General features: G+C 44.9%; 1 protein-coding gene across 1 annotated transcript in view; it reads right to left on the bottom strand.

The window, feature by feature from the left end:
- The window catches only part of IL20RB (interleukin 20 receptor subunit beta), a 134,488-nt gene extending 114,017 nt beyond the window's left edge, over nucleotides 1-20,471 (bottom strand). Inside the window, exon 1 of the mRNA XM_069727947.1 lies at nucleotides 20,276-20,471. Within this exon, the coding sequence (XP_069584048.1) occupies nucleotides 20,276-20,342 (67 nt within the window). The 5' untranslated portion in view covers nucleotides 20,343-20,471. The remainder of the gene's footprint in view (nucleotides 1-20,275) is intronic.
- Between the last annotated feature and the right edge of the window lie 2,915 nt (nucleotides 20,472-23,386).

Raw genomic sequence — 23,386 nt, forward strand, 5'->3', positions numbered from 1 at the left:
CATGTCAGACCAAATGAGAATCATGAGGTCAAAGTAACTGGCCATGGAGCTCAGAGACAGAATTGTGGCAAGGCACAGATCTGGCCAAGGTTGCAACAGAATTGCTGCAGTACTCAAGGTTCCTAAGAGCACAGTGGCCTCCATAATCCTTAAATGGAAGACGTTTGGGACCACCAAAAGTCTTCCTAGACCTGGCCGTCCAGCCAAACTGAGCAATCATGGGAGAAGAGTCTTGGTGAGAGCGGTAATGAAGAACCCCAAGATCACTGTGGCTGAGCTCCAGATATGCAGTAGGGAGATGGGAGAAAGTTCCACAAAGTCAACTATCACTGCAGCCCTCCACTAGTCAGTGGCCCGACGGAAGCCTCTCCTCAGTGCAAGACATATGAAAGCCCACATATAGTTTGCAAAAAAAACGCATGAAGGATTCCCAGACTATGAGAAATAAGGTTCTCTGATCTCATGAGATGAAGATAGATTTTTTTGGTGATAATTCTAAGCGGTATGTGTGGAAAAAAACAGGCACTGCTCATCACCTGCCCAATACAATCCCAACAGTGAAACATGGTGGTTGCAGCATTCTGCTATGGGGTGTTTTTCAGCTGCAGGGACAGGACGACTGGTTGTCATTGAAGGAAACATTAATGCGGTCAAGTACAGAGATATCCTGGATGAAAACCTCTTCCAGAGTGTTCTGAACCTCAGACTTGGCCGAAGGTTCACCTTCCAACAAGACAATGACCCTAAGCACACAGCTATAATAACAAAGGAGTGGCTTCAGCACAACTCTGACCATTCTTGACTGGCCCAGCCAGAGCCCTGACCTAAACCCAATTGAGCATCTCTGGAGAGACCTGAAAATGGCTGTCCACCAACGTTCACCATCCAACCTAAAGGAACTGGAGAGGATCTGCAAGGAAGAATGGCAGAGGATCCCCAATTCCAGATGTGAAAAACTTGTTGCATCATTTCCAAGAAGACTCATGACTGTACTAGCTCAAAAGGTGCTTCTACTCCATACTGAGCAAAGGAACTGAATACTTATGACCATGTGATATTTCAGTTTTTCTTTTTTAATACATTTGCAAAAATTACTACATTTCTGTTTTTTTAGTCAAGATGGAGTGCAGAGTGTACATTAATGAGAAAAAAATGAACTTTTTTGAATTTACCAAATGGCTGCAATGAAGCAAAGAGTGAAAAATTTAAAGGGGTATGAATACTTTTTTGTACCCACTGTATATATCAGTGATCAATATAGCCACCCTTATTTCCAATAGCAGTCATAAGTCTTCCATCCATCAAGTCTGTTACTCTCTTAATCTGTTGATGATCTACTTTTTGGGCAGAACCAACCATAGCCTCCCGGACACTGATCAGAGAGGTGAATGTTCTCCTTCACCATAAATCTTAAATCTGCCATTTAAGAAGAGCCTAGAAGTTCTCGATAGGTTTTAGGTTAGGTGAGGAAGTGGCCCAGTAATTATTCTTTCATCTGTAAGGTCTGAAAATCACTGTATATGAATTTTAAAGTGTATATACTCACTGTTAGATTCACAGGCTATACACATAAAACCACTGTTTATTAGTATCAATTAAATGAAAGTAAATGAAAATCAAGAGCAAAAAAAATAAATACCGTAAACAAAATCCCCAATTATAAATACTACTAGATTGTGGCCCGATTCTAACGCATCGGGTATTCTAGAATATGCATGTCCCCGTAGTATATGGACAATGATGATTCCAGAATTCGTGGCAGATTGTGCCCATCGCTGATTGGTCGAAGCAACCTTTATGACATCATCGTCGCCATGGCAACCATTATGACATCTACGTCGATACTGTGCCCGTTGCTGAATCAGAAACGCAGGATGTCTATGTCCTTTATGACATCATCGTCGCTGTGCCCGTCGCTGATTGGCCGAGGCCTGGCGGCCTCGACCAATCAGACGCGGGTTTTCTACGTCGATACTGTGCCCGTCGCGGGATTTCCAGGACAGACAGACAGACGGAAAAACCCTTAGACAATTATATATATAGATATCCAAGATGTAACAAGGCCACTAGTACAGGAAGGAGTACCTCCTACCTCGTACCTAACTGAAAGCGGATGCTGGCATCCTCTTGAACGAAAATGGTGCCCCCGATCAACAATGGTTTTCCCTGAGGGTCCCTATAAGACCCTACTGAGGTGACGTGAAGATAAGGGGGGTTTGAAAAACAACTTTAGTAACTTCCAAATAGATAGCAAAGCCTTGTCCTCTGGACAATAGTTCACACAGACAACTCTTCAGCACAGGAATGATCAAGTAACATATATACTTGATATTAGATGGGCTCAAAGATGCAAAAATCTCAATCATCATATGCAGTGGGTGTAATTCTTCATGTGACATGTGTTCATAAATGCATAGACATACCATGATCATCCTAGAGTGCTGAGCGAAGAGCAAAAACTAAGCAATGCTACAGGCAACAACAGGTGACATAGCAAAATTGGAATCTGCACCCACTGTTAACGCTTGAAGGTGCAGAACCCATAGAACATATGTAATTCAGAATGATGTACAAAATATACTAAAAAAATGCAACACTCGACACGTTTCCCCTCAAAACAGGAGTAAATACAGGAGCTTCGCACAATATTAGAATGTCATCAAAAAGTTAATTTATTTCAGTTGTTCAACACAAAAAGTGAAACTCATTATATAGAGTCATTACAAAAAGGTTTTAACATTCCTAGGATAATCCTAGCGCTTCATGATAATTTTGCAGTGTAAATGCACCTTTAGTCTGTTTTTGGAAGGTCACAAAGGAAATTGTCACAGTAGTCTGGCCAATGCAATGGTGGTCATACTCATTGTTCTACTCAACAAATACCCAGGATTGTTAACAGTACTTGTAATACTGGCTGCTCCACTGAATCCATGGCTACAATTCTTTACTTCTTAGCGCATATTACGTTACCACGTAATATGTGGTCACCATCCATATTAGTTACACCCTGTGCGTTTTGCAACAAGTTCACCTTCGGGTTATTTTGCTTGATGACATACCATTTTCCAGTATAACAACATGCCAACACTTTATTCTCCAAATAGTTTGTTATGCAGTTTTTCTTCCAAATTCCTTGCCATTCTTTGCTTTGTGTTTTTTCTAGGCAAACCCGCCAATCTGGTAAAACTCATCCCACCCAAATAGTGTGTAATGTATGGAGCAAATCATCAGGCTGGATACTGTCAGATTGTAATTACCGTATATACTCGAGTATAAGACGAGATTTTCAGCCCAAAATTTTGGGCTGAAAGTGCCCCTCTCGGCTTATACTCGAGTCATGGTGGGTGGCAGGGTCGGCAGGTGAGGGGGAGAAGGCGCTGAGGCATACTCACCTAGTCCCGGCGGTCCTGATGCTCCCTCTGCCTGTCACACGGTCTTCGGTGCTGCAGCTCTTCCCCTGTTCAGCGGTCACGTGGGACCGCTGATTAGAGAAATGAATATGCGGCTCCACCTCCCATAGGGGTGGAGCCGCATATTAATTTCTCTAATCAGCGGTGCCGGTGACCGCTGATAGAGGAAGAGGCTGCGGCACCGAAGACCGTGTGACGGGCAGAGGGAGCGGGACGCTGGGAGCAGGTAAGTATGTAATATTCACCTGTCCGCGTTCCACACGCCGGGCGCCGCTCTGTCTTCGCGTCCTCTTGCAGTGACTGTGCAGGTCAGAGGGCGCGATGACGCATATAGTGTGCGCGGCGCCCTCTGACCTGATCAGTCAGTGCGGAGAGACGCCGGGACGAGACGCTGGGAGCTGCAAGCAAGAGAGGTGAGTATGACTTTTTTTTTATTGCAGCAGCAATGGCACAGCTTTATATGGCACAGCTATGGGGCAATAATGAACGGCGCAGAGTACTATATGGCAGCTATGGGGCAATAATGAACGGCGCAGAGCACTATATGGCAGCTATGGGGCAATAATGAACGGCGTAGAGCGCTATATGGCACAGCTATGGGGCAATAATGAACAGCGCAGAGCACTATATGGCACATCTATGGGGCAATAATGAACAGTGCTGAGCACTATATGGCACAGCTATGGGGCAATAATGAACGGTGCAGAGCACTATATGGCACAGCTATGGGGAAACAATGAACAGTGCAGAGCACTATATGGCACAGCTATGGGGCAACAATGAACGGTGCAGAGCACTATATGGCACAGCTATGGGGCAATAATGAACGGCGCAGAGTACTATATGGCAGCTATGGGGCAATAATGAACGGCGCAGAGCACTATATGGCAGCTATGGGGCAATAATGAACGGCATAGAGCGCTATATGGCACAGCTATGGGGCAATAATGAATGGCGCAGAGCGCTATATGGCACAGCTATGGGACAATAATGAACGGCGCAGAGCACTATATGGCACAGCTATGGGGCAATAATGAACGGTGCAGAGCACTATATGGCACAGCTATGGGGCAACAATGAACGGTGCAGAGCACTATATGGCACAGCTATGGGGCAATAATGAACGGTGCAGAGCACTATATGGCACAGCTATAGGGCAATAATGAACGGTGCAGAGCACTATATGGCACAGCTATGGGGCAATAATGAACGATGCAGAGCACTATATGGCACAGCTATGGGGCAATAATGAACAATGCAGAGCACTATATGGCACAGCTATGGGGCAATAATGAACGGTGCAGAGCACTATATGGCACAGCTATGGGGCAATAATGAATGGCGCAGAGCACTATATGGCACAGCTATGGGGCAACAATGAACGGTGCAGAGCACTATATGGCACAGCTATGGGGAAATAATGAACCGTGCAGAGCACTATATAGCACAGCTATGGGGCAATAATGAATGGTGCAGAGCACTATATGGCACAGCTATGGGGCAACAATGAACGGTGCAGAGCACTATATGTCACAGCTATGGGGCAATAATGAACGGCGCAGAGCACTATGTGGCACAGCTATGGGGCAACAATGAACGGTGCAGAGCACTATATGGCACAGCTATGGGGAAATAATGAACCGTGCAGAGCACTAGATGGCACATCTATGGGGCAATAATTAACGATGCAGAGCACTATATGGCACAGCTATGGGGCAACAATGAACGGTGCAGAGCACTATATGGCACAGCTATGGGGCAACAATGAACGGTGCAGAGCACTATATGGCACAGCTATGGGGCAATAATGAACGGTGCAGAGCACTATATGGCACATCTATGGGGCAATAATGAACGATGCAGAGCACTATATGGCACAGCTATGGGGCAACAATGAACGGTGCAGAGCACTATATGGCACAGTTATGGGGCAATAATGAACGGCGCAGAGCACTATATGGCACAGCTATGGGGCAACAATGAACGGTGCAGAGCACTATATGGCACAGTTATGGGGCAATAATGAACGGTGCAGAGCACTATATGGCACAGCTATGGGGAAATAATGAACCATGCAGAGCACTATATGGCACAGCTATGGGGCAATAATGAACGGTGCAGAGCACTATATGGCACAGCTATGGGGCAATAATGAACGGTGCAGAGCACTATATGGCACAGCTATGGGGCAATAATGAACGGTGCAGAGCACTATATGGCACAGCTATGGGGCAATAATGAACGGTGCAGGGCACTATATGGCACAGCTATGGGGCAATAATGAACGGTGCAGAGCACTATATGGCACAGCTTTCTATGGTACATCTATGGGGAAATAATAAACGGTGCAGAGCACTATATGGCACAGCTATGGGGCCATAATGAACAGTATGGAGCATCTATTTTTATTTTTGAAATTCACCGGTAGCTGCTGCATTTTCCACCCTAGGCTTATACTCAAGTCAATAAGTTTTCCCAGTTTTTTGTGGCAAAATTAGGGGGGTCAGCTTATACTCGGGTCGGCTTATACTCGAGTATATACGGTAATAGCCATACCACTAAACCCATACCATATTTCAAGGGCACAAAAGAACTGAATATTACATTAATCAACGCAGAAGAAAACAGTATAAAGTGCCAATATAAAAAAAAAATTATGAAATAGTTAGTAAAGATACAATTTTATACAAGGTAACTGCTAAGAAGCAGGGACATCCACTATCAATGTATACACCGATTAGAATCCAGCACAATGCCTGCATAAATATTGTAACACTAAGAACCAGTAAACACAAGCACATCAGCTACACAGTGTAGGGGCATAACGCCCTAAGAAAAATAATGATGGCAATGTGAAAAAAGCAATAATAAGCAGCACTTACATGGAGTATGTCTATGTGTGTGGCGTCCCTGCCGCCCCAACGCACGTTTCGCTTCTTCGTCAGGACGTAGCGTTTGTTTTTTTTACTTTAACGATGGTAACCAGGGTAAACATCGGGTTACTAAGCGCGGCCCTGCGCTTAGTAACCCGATGTTTACCCTGGTTACCGGCATCGTTGGTCGCTGGAGAGCTGTCTGTGTGACAGCTCTCCAGCGACCAAACAGCGACGCTGCAGCGATCCGGATCGTTGTCGGTATCGCTGCAGCGTCGCTTAGTGTGACGGTACCTTTAGGCTGCATTCTGTGAAGGTGGCTCTTATGTTTTTGCTCCATAATAAGGCTGAAATATTTAGTTTTATAAATTGCGTGCCATTCCTGTATTGTGTCCGAGGGGGCACGTTTTTTCCCCTCAACCGCCTCCTAGCCGTCAATCATCTCCTCAGTGCACTGGGCGCCGCTTCCTCTGTGTGTATTCACGTAACCGGCACCTGCGCTGTGCTCTCACTTTTCGGGCATGCGCCGTGCGTGCTACCCTGGAACTCACATTAGCTGATCTACTGATATCGCGCCTGCGTGTAGCGAATGCCCAAGATCCCGCCCCACAGTGTGTTCTGATTTATTCACACTGCGTACGGGCCTGGCAATTTTACGCATGCGCAGTTAGTCTCTGCGGCTGTCCCCATTTCCCCCTCATCTCTCTTTCCTTCAGCATTATGCGACTCATCTGCAGCATTGAAGTGATCACAAGCTGCAGACGAGTCATATAACGCTGGAAGAAGGAGGCGGAGGAGATGGGGACAGCTGCAGAGACTAACTGCGCATGCGCCAGATTCGCAGTCCCGCAGTGTGAATAAATCATAACACACTGCGGGGTGGGATCTCGGGCATCCGCTACATGCAGGCTCGATATCAGTACATCAGCTTCTGTGAGTTCCAGGGCAGCGCGCAAGGCGCATGCCTGAAAAATGAGAGCACAGCGCAGGCGCTGGTTGCGTGAATACAAACAGAGGAGGCGGTGCCCAGTGCACTGAGGGGATGATTGATGGCTGGGAGGCGGTTGAGTCCGGGGAAAAAAGGTACCTCCCGGCCACAATACAGGTATGGCGCAATTTAGAAAACTGGACATTTCAGCGTTATTAGGGTGCAGAAACATAAGAGCCACCTTCACAGAATGCAGCCTTAGTGCTGCAGAAGGTGGCTCTTTTACTTAAAAACGCCCTAGGGGGTTGACAGGTTCCCTTTAAGAAGTCTGTTTCTCCACATTGGCTGTTCACATGTCTGTATTTTTTTTTACATACCCATTTTCCATAAATGAAGAAAAGAGAAATATCTGTTTTTGTTCCAAGTCATGGATCAAACTCCTCCATTCATATCAAAGGGTCTGTGGGAAAAAAACAAACCCAAAAAACCATGGACTGTCCATTCTTTACTATTGTCTCTAATTTTGGCATAACAGAAAAGATAAAGAAAAAAATGTACAGGTATTTTTATCAGCTTTTGCAATGGAGGCTCCATGTGAGGCCTCCAAATTGAAAGGCAATCATATAAAATACTGTATACAATATTTTTTTAAGGTTATGATCACATGTTTTATGTGGCTTCCTCTTATAAGACGATGCCATAAGGCAGAGCCCAAAGGTGCTCCTCGACCCTTGATGGGCTCCAGTGCAGCGCTCTCATGATTTCAGTCATTTTGATGGCACATCTATTGGCACTTGATGAACAGACCCTTCAATACTTTGAACGGCATAATTGATTTTACCATTTCCTGCACTGGAAAACGAGAAAAAATTCAAAGTGCGTTGAAATTGCAAAAAAGTACAACTTCAAAATTTTTTTTGGGGGGGATTTTTTTTACCGCGTTCACAAAATGCTAAAACTGACCTGCTATTATGATTCTACAGGTCATTACCAGTTCATAAACTCCAAACATGTCTAGATTCTTTTTTTTTTAAGTGGTGAAAAAAAAATCCAAAGTTCGTCCAAAAAGTAAAAAAAATGTTGCAATTTTCCGAGACCCGTAGCGTCTCTATTTCTTAGGATCTGGTGCCAGGTGATCGCTTATTATTTCTGCACCGAACTGATGTTTATAATCTCTTTTGATCGCCCGTTATTGCATTTTATTGCAATGTTGCAGCAACCAGAAATATGTAATTCTAGCATTTTGATTATTTTTCTTGCTTTACCGTTTATCGATCGGATTATTTTTATATGTTGATAGATCGGGCGATTCAGAATGCAGCGATACCAAATATTTGTATTTTTTCTTTTTTCTTTAATTGTTTTATATTGATGGGGTGAAAGGGAGGTGATTTGAACTTTTATTATTTTTTTTAATATATTTTTAAAAACATTTTTTTTTTACTTTTTACTTGCTTCAATAGTCTCCATGGGAGACTGGAATCTGCGATCATCCGGCCGCTTGTGCTACATAGAGCAGAGTTGCGGCCCTGCTCTATGTAACAGAAATGCTGACTTGCTATGAGCACCGACTGCTGGGCGGCGCTCATAGAGATCTGGCAATGACCACCACAGCGGTGTCCTGCAGACCTCAGGTTGTCATGCCAACTCATCGGTGACCTGCAATCATGTGACACGGGCACCAATGGCCGGGGTTAATGATGCAATTCTTGCACATGCACGATAAATGCTGCTGTCAGAGTTTGGCAGCGACATTTAACATGTTAACAGCCATGGGTGGATTGTGATTCCACCTGTGGCTGTTAGGGGAACATGACAGATGATCAGATCAGCTGTCATGGGTTAGAAAAAGTGCGGGCTCATCGCCGGTGCTCACACCAAACAGGGGGAGGCATCCAATGTCGGATATATCTATCATTCACTCATGGCATTTATTATGTGCACAGAGCCATCAGTAATAGATCACTCTGTGTGACTAATCTGCCATTGTTCTCGACAGTAAAGGTTTTTACATAGGGCGATGTGCTACCGAGAACTATTTTTTTAAGCAAACTTAAGAATTATTTCACCCAACAAACAAGAGTTTAATTGTTTGTTGGGTGATTGAGATGAGCAATTCTAGGAACAGTCATTCATGGTAATCTGCCAGTGTGAATATAGTTTAAGGCTCTATGCTGAAAAATATGTCAGCTAACATCACTAATGATTTTATTGTTTTTTTCCTGGTTCCAAATGCTATCACATGGCTTCAGTAAGCCTATATTTTATCTGGTTTCTGATGCTTTTATACAAAAACAACATGTAGCTGTGTTTTTCTCTCTGATAAAATCAAACCTGACTGATCTGCCATGGAGATAGTGCAGGTGTCAGATCATGAGGAGATATGTGAGAAGGTGACAGCAACCAGCAGACATAATGAGTAAACTACAAAGCAAGTATTATGAAATATTGGAGAACGTTTTCAGAGGGCAAAAAATAAGAATGAAAAAAAGTTTACTAAGCAAGTTTTGCTGAAAAGGTGATAGAAACACCCAAGTTGGCTGCTTGGGCAAAAGCAGGGGAAGCTTAATGCTCATAGCTGTAGAGCAATGCTCCGCAGCCGAAGTAATCGTACTGCAGCATATTCATTGAGTGTGTTCATTTATTAGGGCTACAGAATTTGAGAAGGACTTTAGTATTCTGGCTACTAGTAAGCTAAGTAGCAGTACTCAATGCTGAGCAGCAGCTGCTAAAGCTTCTAACATTTTAGAAGTCGTAAAAATACAGATGTATTCTCTTATCCCCCTGTAATATTATCTCTCTATAAATCACTTGTAAGGCCACTTCTCGAAAATAGGATTCATTTTTAGGTTATATATATATTTACATAGGTTGAAAAAAGTCCTAGGTCCATCAAGTTCAACCTTTCTCCTCTAATTATTCTACATTATCAAATTAAATTTAATTATAAAGCATGTAGGACAATCACATCCACAAATTGGATATGTGGCTGAGTTCATGTGCTCAACGCAGGATGGTACATGAGCTGCCTGCCATTGAAAAAGATGCTCTCTAATTCAATAGATGGACTGGACTAGTGTATTTGCTGTTTTTTCCACAGGGGCCTTTAGGGTATGCTTCCACGTTCAGGAAACGCTGCGTGTTTGATGTTGCGTAGAGCCACAGCATCAAACACTCAGCGTCCAGATGTTACAGCATAGTGGATGAGATTTCATGAAATCCCATCTCCACTATGCGGTAAAACACACAGGTGGCAGACCTGCGTAAACGGACACGCTCCGTCGCTACACCGTAAATTTACCATAGACTATCATTAGATGCGATAAAATCACATCTAATGATTAGTCACATGCGTAGAAACTGCGTAAATGTAGCTTACTACACATGTCTGCCGGCTCACCAATCCCGCCGCCGGAAGTCCCTCGTCCACTGCAGTTCTCGCGATAACTCATGTTATCACGAGAACTGCCGTGCACGTGACCGGCCACTAGTCTGGTTCTCGCAAACAGCTGATTGTGAACGCTGTAGTGTAGGTGATCACTGGAGAGTTATCTCCGGCGATCATCTACTGGCTCTGCTACATCTAGTTGTCAGGCATCCAGATGCAGCAGAGCCGGACTCGTCAACACTGTGTGCACATAAACTGCACAACATATACCATACAACATACACCATGCAACAACATGCAACATGCGACGACATGCAACATGTGACGACATGCAACATGCGACGACATGCGACAACATGCAACAACATGCAATAACATGCAACAACATGCAACATGTGATATGCAACATGCGACAGGCGATAATATGCGACAGGCGACAACATGCGACATGCACCATGCGACATGCAACAACATGCAACATGCGACAACATGCGACATGTGGAATGCGACATGCAGCATGCAACGACATGCAACATGTGACATGCAACAACATGCGACATGCAACATACGACATGCACCATACAACACATACATACAGTACATACATATAGACATACAGTACATTAAACATAGATTACATACTCACCATCACTTGTCACTGTGATCCCCAAAGCCAGTGTCACCTGTAAAACATATTAAAATAATAAACACTATACTCCCTGATTCGCAGAAATCCAATTAAAACGAGTGTCCCACGACGATCTCCCATGGACAGCAGCATCAGCTGATGCGAACGCTCCCCAGGGGCTCCAGGAATACAATGAAGGAAGGTATCCTACCGCACTGTATTCCTCCTCCACTGTAAAAAATAGTCCCTAGTATCACTTGTGGCACTGCTGTGTGAGAAAGTTCCCACGCATCAATGCCATAAAGTGAGACCCTGAACTGAGGTAACCTCAGTGATACACTGCAGGAGCCATTGTCTCCTGTCAGTGTGTCACTGGAGGGCCTATAGAGCAGTGACATCATCAGATGTCACTGTTCTAAAGGGGAGATTGTCGTGGGACACTCGTTATTAATTGGACTACGGCAGACAGGTAGTATACGGTTTATTATTTTTAATTTTTTTGCAGGTGATCGAGTATGGTAAGTATGGTTAAATTAAGAATAATAAAATACTTTTTTCTGGCTGTGTCTTTATTTTGTTTTTTAACTCTTTTACTACTCTAGGATTAATAATGGATAGGCGTCTTATTGACGCCTCTCCATTATTAGCCCAGCTTAATGTCACCTTGCAATAGCAAGGTGACATTAACCCCTTATTACCCCATATCCCACCACTACACGGAAGTGGGAAGAAAGGGGCTAAGTGCCGGAATTGGCGCATGTTACAGATGCACCATTTCTGGGCGGCTGAGGTCTGGTATTTGTAGCCGGGGGGGGGGGCTAATATCCATGGCCCTGTCTAGGCTATGAATATCAGCTGTCTGCGTAGCCTTTCTGGTTATAAAATATAGGGGGACCCCACATCTTTTTTTTGGGGGGGTCCCCCTATATCTATAGCCAGTAAGAGGCTACGAAGACAGCTGCGGGCTGATATTCATAGCCTAGAGAGGGGCCATGGGTAGTACCCCCTTCCCAGGCTATAAATATTGGCCCCCGGGCGTCGGCTTTCCCCCTCTGGCACATAAAATTGTGTGGGAGCCAACACCATTTTTTTTTTCCCATTTTTTTTTTTAAATTAAGCGTTCATTCATAAACATTGGCCTTGCTATTACATATCTACTAGATGGTGGCCCAATTTTAATGCATCGGGTATTCTAGAATATGTATGTATGTACGTGCTGTGAGTGGGGGTTAAATTCAGCACCAATATCGCTGATTGGTCGCGGCCGGCCGCGTAGTATATAGCACAGCCACGTAGTATATAGCGCAGCCGCGTAGTATATAGCACAGCTCACGTAGTATATAGCACAGCCAACACAGTAGATAGCGCAGCCACGTAGTATATAGCAGCCACGTAGTATATAGCAGCCACGTAGTATATAGCACAGCCACGTAGTATATAGCACAGCGATGTAGTATATAACACAGCCCACACAGTAGATAGCACAGCCGCGTAGTATATAGCACAGCCACGTAGTATATAGCACAGCGATGTAGTATATAACAGCCCACGTAGTATATAGCACAGCCACATAGTATATAGCACAGCCACGTAGTATATAGCACAACCCACGCAGTAGATAGCACAGGCACGTAGTATGTAGCACAGCCCACAAAGTATATAACACAGCCACGTAGTATATAGCACAGCAAATGCAGTAGATAGCACAGCCACATAGTATATAGCAGCCACGTAGTAAATAACACAGCCCACAAAAAGAATAAAAATAAAAAATAGTTATATACTCACCTTCCGTCGTCCACCGAAGCTGTCCCGCTCCTCGCGATGCGGCCGGCAGCTTCCGTTCCCAGAGATGCATTGCAAAATTACCCAGATGACTTAGCGGTCTTTGCCAGAGACCGCTAAGTCATCTGTGTAATTTCGCAATGCATCTCTGGGAACGGAAGCTGCCGAGAGCATCGGGAGGAGCGGGAAAGCTGCGGAGGCGACGGAAGGTCAGAATAGCATAATTTTTTATTTTTTTTTATTACTTTTACCATTATATCTTTTTACTATTGATGCTGCATAACCAGCATCAATAGTAAAACAAGTTGGTCCGGGATGGGGAGTAGAGAGGGGCCAATTTGCGTCCGGACTGCCTGCCGCGACCAATCAGCGACTCGGGACTTCCATTTCAGACAGAAAGATAGACAGACAAACAGACGGAAGTGAACCTTAGATGATTATATAGATAGATGGATAATCTATAGATATATTTATAGATAGATATATCTATAGATACATAGATATACTAAACATCGGGCTTGGTATTATCTATCTATCCATTATCTATCTATCATCTATCTATTATCTATCTATCGATATATATATCTAGCTATCTATAGATATATCTTTCAATAGATATATTTATAGATAGATAATAGATACGATAAATATACGATAGATACGATAGATCTATCTATTATCTATCTATTGGGGAACACAATTTTTTAAGAGTTAGGTCAGACAACTGTTCTTAATTAATTTTTGGATGCTGAATCCAGAAATGATCTCAGTTTTTCTCTATCACGTCAAGTTTTTGAACTATAGGATTTTTGTCTTCTCAAAACTATGTAAACTACTGTACCTAAAAAGTGTTGTTGTTTTTTTAAATAGTACAAATATGAACAAAAAATGAAATATATAGGAAATAGGCATGACAAAGTTGTGACTACTCTTACAAGTTGCCACGTAGCTCTATATGAGTCGAATTGTAATCAGATAACAAGTCTTATTACAGATATCAGTGCAATTGTGCTTCTCTGGCAGGTAAGTTGTGTAGGAAAAACTTGACGTGCTAGAAAAAAACTGACTACATTTTTGGAATCAGCATGCCAATTTTAGTATAAATCAGCTCAAAAACCTAACTCAACAGAAAATGTTTTTCAAATTGTTCCCTTATCTATCTATCATCTATCTGTCTGTGTAAACATTATTCTTCAAAGGAGTATGTAAATGAAGAGGCTGGACATGAAATGACATCACCCTTTTTTTTTGGTATATCTTTATTGAGCTTACAAAAACGCACACAAATCCGCATGAAAAAAGAGTAAAAAAACGCATGAAAAACGCAGGTGACCTGCCAGTGACCTCAAGTGCAGATGTGGTGCAGATTTTACCTGCGTCAAATCCTGATCAAATCCTGATACAATCCTGAACGTGGACACATACCCTTAGGTCCATGTGCAAATTGCTCATATGCATATTGACTAACATTGATCAGTGTGCTGACCTTTCTGTACACAGAGGGAAAATATCTGCGTTTCAGTATGGCCTTATGATAGCTTGTTCAGCTTGGAAAAAAATATGCTTTTATATGCAATAATGTGTAATACAAAGAAATGGCAAGGCAAAGACAAGTTAGATGTTACGTGCCCACTGCGAGGTTCAGATAGGATCAGAACAGGTCTCATGAATTCTTTGGAACTCTGGGGGAACCGTTACTCAGGGCGACCATGTACTGCAGCTTCCTCAGGCACAAGATGGATCCGCTTGCTCACATAGATACAATTGATAGAGTCCTCATGAACATGAGCAGTGTAGTTTAATGTCACAGCACATTCAGTACAATTCAAGTCTCATAAGCACAGGCTTTATAAACAGGACACCTGCTTTTTAGAGGCACATTGACTAACAGTCTCTTTTGATAGCACAGTTCTGCACAGATCAAGACTCTTTACAAAAGCACAGGAGTATACAGCATTTCTTCTAGCACAGTGTTATGGAGGAGGGTTTGCTGAGGGAGATTATCTTCCTGCTCCTGTTAGACTTCCTCAGCTAGCAGTATAGGGTTAGCCCAACTCTACTCTGTAATGGAATCCTTTGTCCCTATGGTTCACTTGCTGAACTCTTGTGAGATAGATCACAGAAACACACCACTCATCCCTTTCCCTGCTTCCAGAACAACAGGTTTCCCACAATCCCCCTGGGGCTCTCCTAACTGCTCCCTGTCTCCTGTGACTGTGTTAACCACTCTAATTGCTGGATGCTTTTGAAGCAACAGTAGTTAGCACTATTTTTGCATGCATGTCACATAGACACCAGCATGGGAAAGGATTCTTTACAGTTAGAGCAGTCAAACTGTGGAATACCCAACATATATAGCTACAAAAGCTTCATGTGTTTTAGACTACTGTCACATGTTCAACATTTATATAGACCAATACATACCTCCTAACCGTCCCGGATCCAGCGGGACTGTCCTGATTTTGACAGTCAGCCCCGCGATCCTGGGCGTGACATTAATTGTCCCGCACTGGTTGGGAGGTGTGTATATCACCCAGTCAGCTCCCTGAGTCCCTGCACCCGCAGAGCAGCACAACACATATTGGCTGCTCTGTGCGCACAGGACCTGTGATGAGGTCACAGGATGAGAGGAGTCAGGGGGTCACATGATCGGGAGGACCTCCGTGTACAGGACTCTGCTGGTTGCCATGATGCCGGATGAGGGCAAGTGTATATGTGAGGTCAGGAGGTGTTTACAGTGTGGATGTAGCAGAGCCGTGTGTATATGAGGTGTATGGATCGGAGCAACGTGTGAAAGTTGTATGGAGCGGAGTCGTGTGTGTAAGAGGTGTACGGAGCCGTGTGCATGGAGAAGAGTCGTGTGTGTGTGTACGAGGTGTGCGGAGCAGAGCCACGTGTGTACGAGGTGTACAGAGCAGAGCCACGTGTGTACAAGGTGTGCGGAGCAGAGTCATGTGTGTACAAGGTATACGGAGCGGAGCAGTGTGTGCAATGTGTATGGAACGGAGCCGTGTGTGTATGAGGTGTACGGAGTAGTGCTGTGTGTGTACGAGATGTATGGAGAGGAGCCATGTGTATGAGGTGTACGGAGCAGAGACGTGTGTGTGTGCAAGGTATACGGAGTGGAGCAGCGTGTGCAATGTGTATGGAGCGGAGCCGAGTGTACGAGGTGTACGGAGTGGTGCCGTGTGTGTATGAGGTATACGGAGCGGAGCTGTGTGTACGAGGTGTACGGAGTGGAGCCGCATGTGCAAGGTGTATGGAGCGGAGTCGTGTGTGTACGAGGTGTATGGAGCAGAGTCGCATGTGTACGAGGTGTACGGCGCAGACGCTGGCTGAGTCGGATCGGAGCAGATATTGCTCCTCGCTCTGACACTGACTGGCACAGGAGACACGGAGAGGTCTTTATCAGTTGCGTATCACAGCTGCAGCGACGTGAGCAGTCAGCGGCGCAGCTGGATGACACCATTTAGCGCCGTGGGAGTGGAAGCTGCCGGCTGCTGCGAGGGTGCGCGGTGAAAGGTGTGTATGTGTAGTGATGGAGAAGGCAATGATAGGGGTGGGGATAACCATGTGTGGCCATTATACTGTACCCAGCATCGTGTGGGGCCATTATACTGTACAAAGCATCATGTGGGGCCCTTATACTGTATGGACCATCACATGGGGCAAGTATACTGTACGCAGCATCATGTGGGGCCATTATACAGTATGGAGCATAATGTGGCCATTATACAGTATGGAGCATTATGTGTGGCCATTATACAGTATGGGGCACTGTGTGGCCATTATACAGTATGGAGCATCATGTGGAGCCATTATACAGTAAGGAGCATCATGTGTGGCCATTATACAGTATGGAGCAACATGTGTGGCCATTATACAGTACGCAGCATCATGTGTGGCCATTATACAGTACAAAGCATCATGTGGGGCTATTATACAGTATGGAGCACAATGTGGCCATTATACAGTATGGAGCATCATGTGTGGCCATTATACAGTATGGAGCATCACGTGGGGCCAGTACACTGTATGCAGCATCATTTGGGGCCATTATACAGTATGGAGCATCATGTGTGGCCATTATACAGTATGCAGCAACATGTGTGCCCATTATACTGTATGGAGCATCGTGTGGGGCCAGTACACTGTACGCAGCATCATTTGGGGCCATTATACAGTATGGAGTGTCATGTGTGGCCATTATATAGTATGCATGATACTCCTGTGTGGCTGCATTATTTTCCTATTGGGATGAATGATATCATATTTTCCGGACTATAAGACACACATTTTTCCTCCAAAAATGTGGAGGAAAATGGGGGGTGCATCTAATAGTCCGGATGTATGGGCTCTGGCTGTGGTGGGGAGGTGGGGGAGCGGTTTCAGCGTAGCATCAGGTCACAGGAGGCTGGAGCCGGTGGTTCCAGCCTCCTGTGCCCGCTGCTAAAGGGAAATGAATATGCACTGCATTCCACGCCCATGGGTGTGAAAGGCAATGAATATTCATTGCTTTCTGGCATTTGGTATGATTGGCCCCATTATTTTGCTGGTATGATTGGTCCCATCAGGAAAGAATAATAAAAAAAAAAAATTACACTCACCTTCCTCCACACCCTTGCAGTCACAGTGTCCTGCTCCGGTGCCGGCAGATGCTTAATGCTTGTAAGCAGAGCATGGCAGGGACATCCTGTGTTGCTCACAAGCCGGGCACAGCTGCCAGAATGCTCACCGGGACCGTTCATCGCAGAGAGTGGTGAGTATCCATTCCTCTTCAGTATTGCGCACTGTCACCCGGAGCCTTCGTGCTGCTGCGGAGGTCACGTGTGCTGATACTTAAGAGAAATATTTATCTTAAGTATCGGAACATGTGACCGCCGCAGCAACAGGAAGCCGCTGGCTGACACTGCGCGATACTGAAGAGGAATGGATACTCTCCGTGATCTCCGATGAACAGTCCCGGTGAGTATTCTGGCAGCTGTGCTCTGCTTGTGAGCAGCGCATGACGTCCCACCCATGCTCTACTTCCAAGCATTAAGCAGCTGCTGGCACCGGAGCAGGATGCTGCGACGAAGCGGAGGAAGGCAAGTGTAATGTTTATTATATATATATCTTTCCTGATGGGGCCATGCATACCAGGAACGGGATGGGGCCAATTATAAAAGAAAAAGGATGTGACCAATCATACCAGCAACAGGATGGACCAATCATACCAGGACCTTGATGGAGACAATCATACCAGAATAAGGATGGGCCCAATCAAACCAGGACCTTTTTGGGTCCAATCATACCAGGATAAGGATGGGGCCGTGCATACCAGGACCCGGATGGGACCAATCACACCTGAATAAGGATGTGTCCATGCATACCAGGATAGGGATGAGGGGGCCATGCATACCAGGATAGGGATGATAGAGCCATGCATACCAGGATAGGGATGAGGGGCCATGTCTATCAGAATGGGGATGTGGGGACCATATATACCAGGATAGGGGATATTAAGTACATAATTGTGTTTCAATTTTTTTCACTAATTTCCTACTCTAAATCCTAGGTGCGTCTTATGGTCTGAGGCGTCTTATAGTCCAAAAAAAACGATACTCCAGTGGTGGCTGCATGATACTTCTGTGAGGTCTGCATTATATTCCTATGGGGTTGAATGATAGTGGGGGGCTGCATGATACTCCTGTGGAGGACTATGGCGTGCATTGTACTACGGGGAGTGTATTATACTGTGGTGTGTGTATTATACTATAAGGAGGACTATGGGGTGTATTATACTATGTGAAGGACTATGGGGTGTATTAAACAAAATGAGAAAAATGCTGCCTATTCATCGAGTGATTGGATTGTTTATGCCGGAAGAGAAATCATTGTTCTCGGCAGCACATCACCAGGTGAAAACCGCAGATATGCTGCTGATAGCATGATACTGTATGGGGACAGATTGATCTACTAATAATTGTTCTGTCCCCAGCATTTGGGGCCCCACTTTAACCTTTTGTCCAGGACGCCGCTTTTTCTAACACCAGCCCTGTGCACGATCCGGGATGTTGTTTTTTTCACCTGATCCATAGGAAGCTGTCAAGTTAAAATCAGCATACCTGTCCTCAAACCATGAAGCAGAGATGTGTAGGATTCTGTTGAGTTTGTGTAAGAGCACCAAGGCCGGTCCGGATACCGCAGCTTATACTCGGTCCGTGAATGTCAGACTTATGAAACCAGCCTTTGATTCTTTCTGCACCTACACTATCACTTTAGAAAATGCTCTAAAATAAATTGTTGGCTAGTAGCAGAGCATAATTTATTTTACAAGTTATATAACTGTTCACCAGCCATGCAGTACACAGGAAAAAGTGTGTCTAACCCACACAGTGACATGCATTAACTCAATCATACCATAAGGGCAATTTTGTTACATTTTGCTAAATGAAAGCCCCTGTAAATTTCTGCTCCCTCTGACACGAATAATATGTCTCTTCCACTGCCTGTGGTCATCAATGGCTGCAGGATCCTGGTGCGGCATAGAAGGTTGTTAGGCACAAGCCCTAAGCCTACACTGTATTTTTGGTCCAAGTGCAATCCGACAAAACATCATATCGCACTCGGACCAATGTCATTCTATAGGGCCCTGCTCTTTTCTGATTTTTTTCCTCTCACCGAGCCGGTATGGGGAAAAATAGCAGAAAGCATGAGTTTGATCAGCCATGGAAATCAATCAGTGCGTGGAAAATATCGCACTACACTAGGATGACATCTAAGTGTGGTCTGATTTTTACAGACTGACAGAATGGAGAAGATGAAGAAATTTTGTTCTGCATCTTATCTCCATCCCGAGAGAATGGAATTACAGTGATCAGAGTGTTCTTTGCATAATCGACCAAATTCTCTTGGATGAGATCATTTTCGCTGGTGTGACCCTAACCTTGGAAACAGCCTCTATTCGTACAGTACAATGCTGCACATAATAATAATGCAGATGGTCAACTGGTGACCTGAATGAAAAATTCCCTTAAACATTGACCACCATGTGTGTATTCTAAAGATTCAATTCTCCCCCTTCTACTTTATTGGCATTGTCAGACATACAGTCAGGATACATACATGGGAGATAAGTATAACCAAATGAGGACAACGTCCCCAGCACCTTGGAGAGTCCTGAATGTGACTCGTAGGTAACGAGAACGAGTATATCTGCTCCACGTCTCACACAAAGACATTCCATGTAAGATTTTACAGTCATCCTGTGTACAATCCTACCTGCGACGGAGCTAGAAATCAGGATTACCAGTGTCACGAGAAGTACGTATCCTTGGAGCATGCCCATTGTCCGTTCTCATGACTGGTGTGCCATATTGTTACATTCCAAGTTGTAAGATGGTGTTCTGTGTCCATACTCTGATCATTGGAAGCACCACACAGGAATACTGATCACACTCATATCTGACAGCACTCTGAGACCTGGAAATCCTGTTCTTCATCTGCAAATTTCTCTCCGGAGGTGTGGCAGACACCAACTGCAGGTACAACCACAGACAATATTGTTCTGCTCTTGTCAGACCAATTATATACCATGTAGTCTTCCTGTATAGAGAGGAAATGAGTGTGGTGAGAGGTAGCATAAAAGAAAGCAGAACGTTCTGAGTATACACAGTTCTGATCATTGTACATTAGAGTAGTGAAAATGCAGTGGAGTGCTTATTTTGGCATCTCACACTGATCTGAGATTTAAGATTCAGTTTTTTTCCATCATACATGATGGCACCACGAGAGGGGATCTGCCCATCAAGGACAGGAAACCTTCAAGATAAAAGAGCGGCTCCTCTCTCCACATCAGTTGGTTTCCTGTCTTTGACGGGGAACCCTCAAGATGAAGACTTCTGATGAAGACAGAAGTGGATGCCTGGGCCGGGTGGATTTGGGCAGGCGCTGGTCTGCTGCACCAGTCACCAGGTACTGGTAGTCGCCTCGGGGGTCATGTATTCCATGCCCCCCCTGAGCGAAGCATGGCCACAACCCGTGAGGCAATGCCTGGGTAGAAAATTATCCTCGGGGGCCGCAGATAGCGTTTCCCCCATGTTGATTGAAAATCCTGCTGTCCTCGGGGGTCACTATATGGTGCCCCCTCTGTTGACCAAAGGTGGTCATACAGCCCGTAAGGCACATTGGTGCCCGGGCTGAGTAATTCTCCTTGGAGGTTGGGGGGCCTCCCTGTCGAGAATTAAGAGCAGGTCTCCCCCCTTCCCCCTGGTCGGTACCTGAGGCTGCACAAAGGAACGGTATGGAGCAGTGTCCGGAGCACTGAGAGAGCATTAGGACATTGGGGGTGAGTGCTGCGCTGCCTCCTGGAGTCCGTGGCGTGGACATTCCCGGCGCTGCGAGCTCCTTCTCAGTCGGCGCCAGGTACCCGGAAATGGTGGGCACGCGCATGCGCACAATACCCGGCGGCAGCACTCGGAATGTTATACAGGAGCTAAAGGGCAGGGGGACCGAAAGAGCCGGCGCTCACCAGAAGTGGTGACCGGATGCGCGCCTGGAGCACAGTACAGCAGCGCGCACCGGAAGTAAGGACCGGGTGCATGCGCAAGCCCGACGGCAGTGTTCGGGCAGAAGCAGGATCAACCAGGTGAATGGTGGATTAAGCGCGCACCGGAAGTGGTTGCCGGGTGCGCGCTTCGGCATGAGTGTATAGCGCAGGCAGCGGACAGATGCAGGATCAACCAGGTGATTGATTGCATCACATGCACCGGAAGTGGTGCAGGCACGATCAGCCAGGTAATTAATCAGTAAGATTAGCAGGCCAGGTGCGCATATACACTTTGTTGTAACACAGACACCAGGGTGTTGAACGACCAGGAAAAGGCAGGATCAACCAGAAGATCCATTAAAAAAAAAAAAGGAAGTGAGTCTATTTAAGCGAACCAGAAGTGCTGCCCTGTGTCAGTTTGTTCAGTGCATAAGCTTGTACCATCAGAGTTTGGTCAGTGCGAAAGCTTGTACCATCAGACTTTGGTCAGTGCGAAAGCTTGTACCATCAGACTTTGGTCAGTGCGAAAGCTTGTACCATCAGAGTTTGGTCAGTGCGTAAGCTTGTACCATCAGAGTTTGGTCAGTGCGTAAGCTTTTACCATCAGAGTTTGGTCAGTGCGTAAGTTTGTGGCATCAGAGTTTGGTCAGTGCGTAAGTTTGTGGCATCAGAGTTTGGTCAGTGCGTAAGTTTGTGGCATCAGAGTTTGGTCAGTGTGTAAGTTTGTGGCATCAGAGTTTGGTCCGTGTGTAAGCTTTTAGCATCAGAGTTTGGTCAGTGTGTAAGCTTGTGGCATCAGTTTGGTCAGTGTGTAGGTTTGTGCCATCAGAGTTTGGTCAGTGCGAAAGCTTGTACCATCAGAGTTTGGTCCGTGTGTAGGCTTGAGCCATCAGAATTTGGTCAGTGTGTAAGATTGTGCCATCAGTTTTGCTCAAATGAAAAAAAAAGAAAAGCTGATGGAGGTTTGTACAGCCTCTCTTTGTACTTATAAATTAAGGAGATAAAAAAACGCAAATAGGGTCTTATCCTTCGGATTAATTGTAGTTTTTAACAAGGAGCTGCTCACCTGATGGCATGAAGCAAAAGCATGTGTGTATCGGCTGCTGCAGATCCACGGGCCGCCCACGCGACCTTCTCAGAGACTTTTGTAAAGGATAATCCACAAATTATCCTTTACAAACGTCTCCCATCACTTAGTAATAAATGTAAAGCACACAGGTGGCATTCGATTGAAGTCCAGTTTTTTCATGGACCCACAGACTTGCATTGGAAAATTTGAGCTGAGACACTGATAAAAATCCGACATATGGCTATGATTTTGTGCAGACCACTCGGCCCCCAAAAATACAAGGACACATGAACAACCTCATAGACTATAATAGGTACCAGTTCAATCTGTGAAAAACCTAGATAGAACTCATACGGGAAAAAACAACATCTAAATGTCTAAATAAGGCCTACCATAGTAAGATAATTTAGGAATATTGCTCGACTAGGAGTAAATGTTATCACACTATTCGACTAGTTTCTTAGGGTATGTTCACACTACGGGTTTTGTTTTATTTTTTTCCTGTTGTTACAAAACAACACAATTTACTGTAAGAAAAAAAAACAAAAATTAGAGTCACCTCTAAAATCACTAATTCTAAACTACTAATAAAAAGTGGGAACAAAACTACTTTTACTGGGGCTATGGACAAATTTCTAAAGTGGCTCTGGGGTGTCGTGAATAATGTAACATTCATACTGTACATTGGGGGGAAAATCTAAGCATGTGGAGACAATCGCCCTGAAGACCACTGGGGCCAGATCTGAAAGTGATTCTTATAACTGCTCTTCTGAAC

This window comes from Ranitomeya imitator, chromosome 5, assembly GCF_032444005.1.
Source record: "Ranitomeya imitator isolate aRanImi1 chromosome 5, aRanImi1.pri, whole genome shotgun sequence".
In the NCBI taxonomy this organism is placed as follows: domain Eukaryota; kingdom Metazoa; phylum Chordata; class Amphibia; order Anura; family Dendrobatidae; genus Ranitomeya; species Ranitomeya imitator.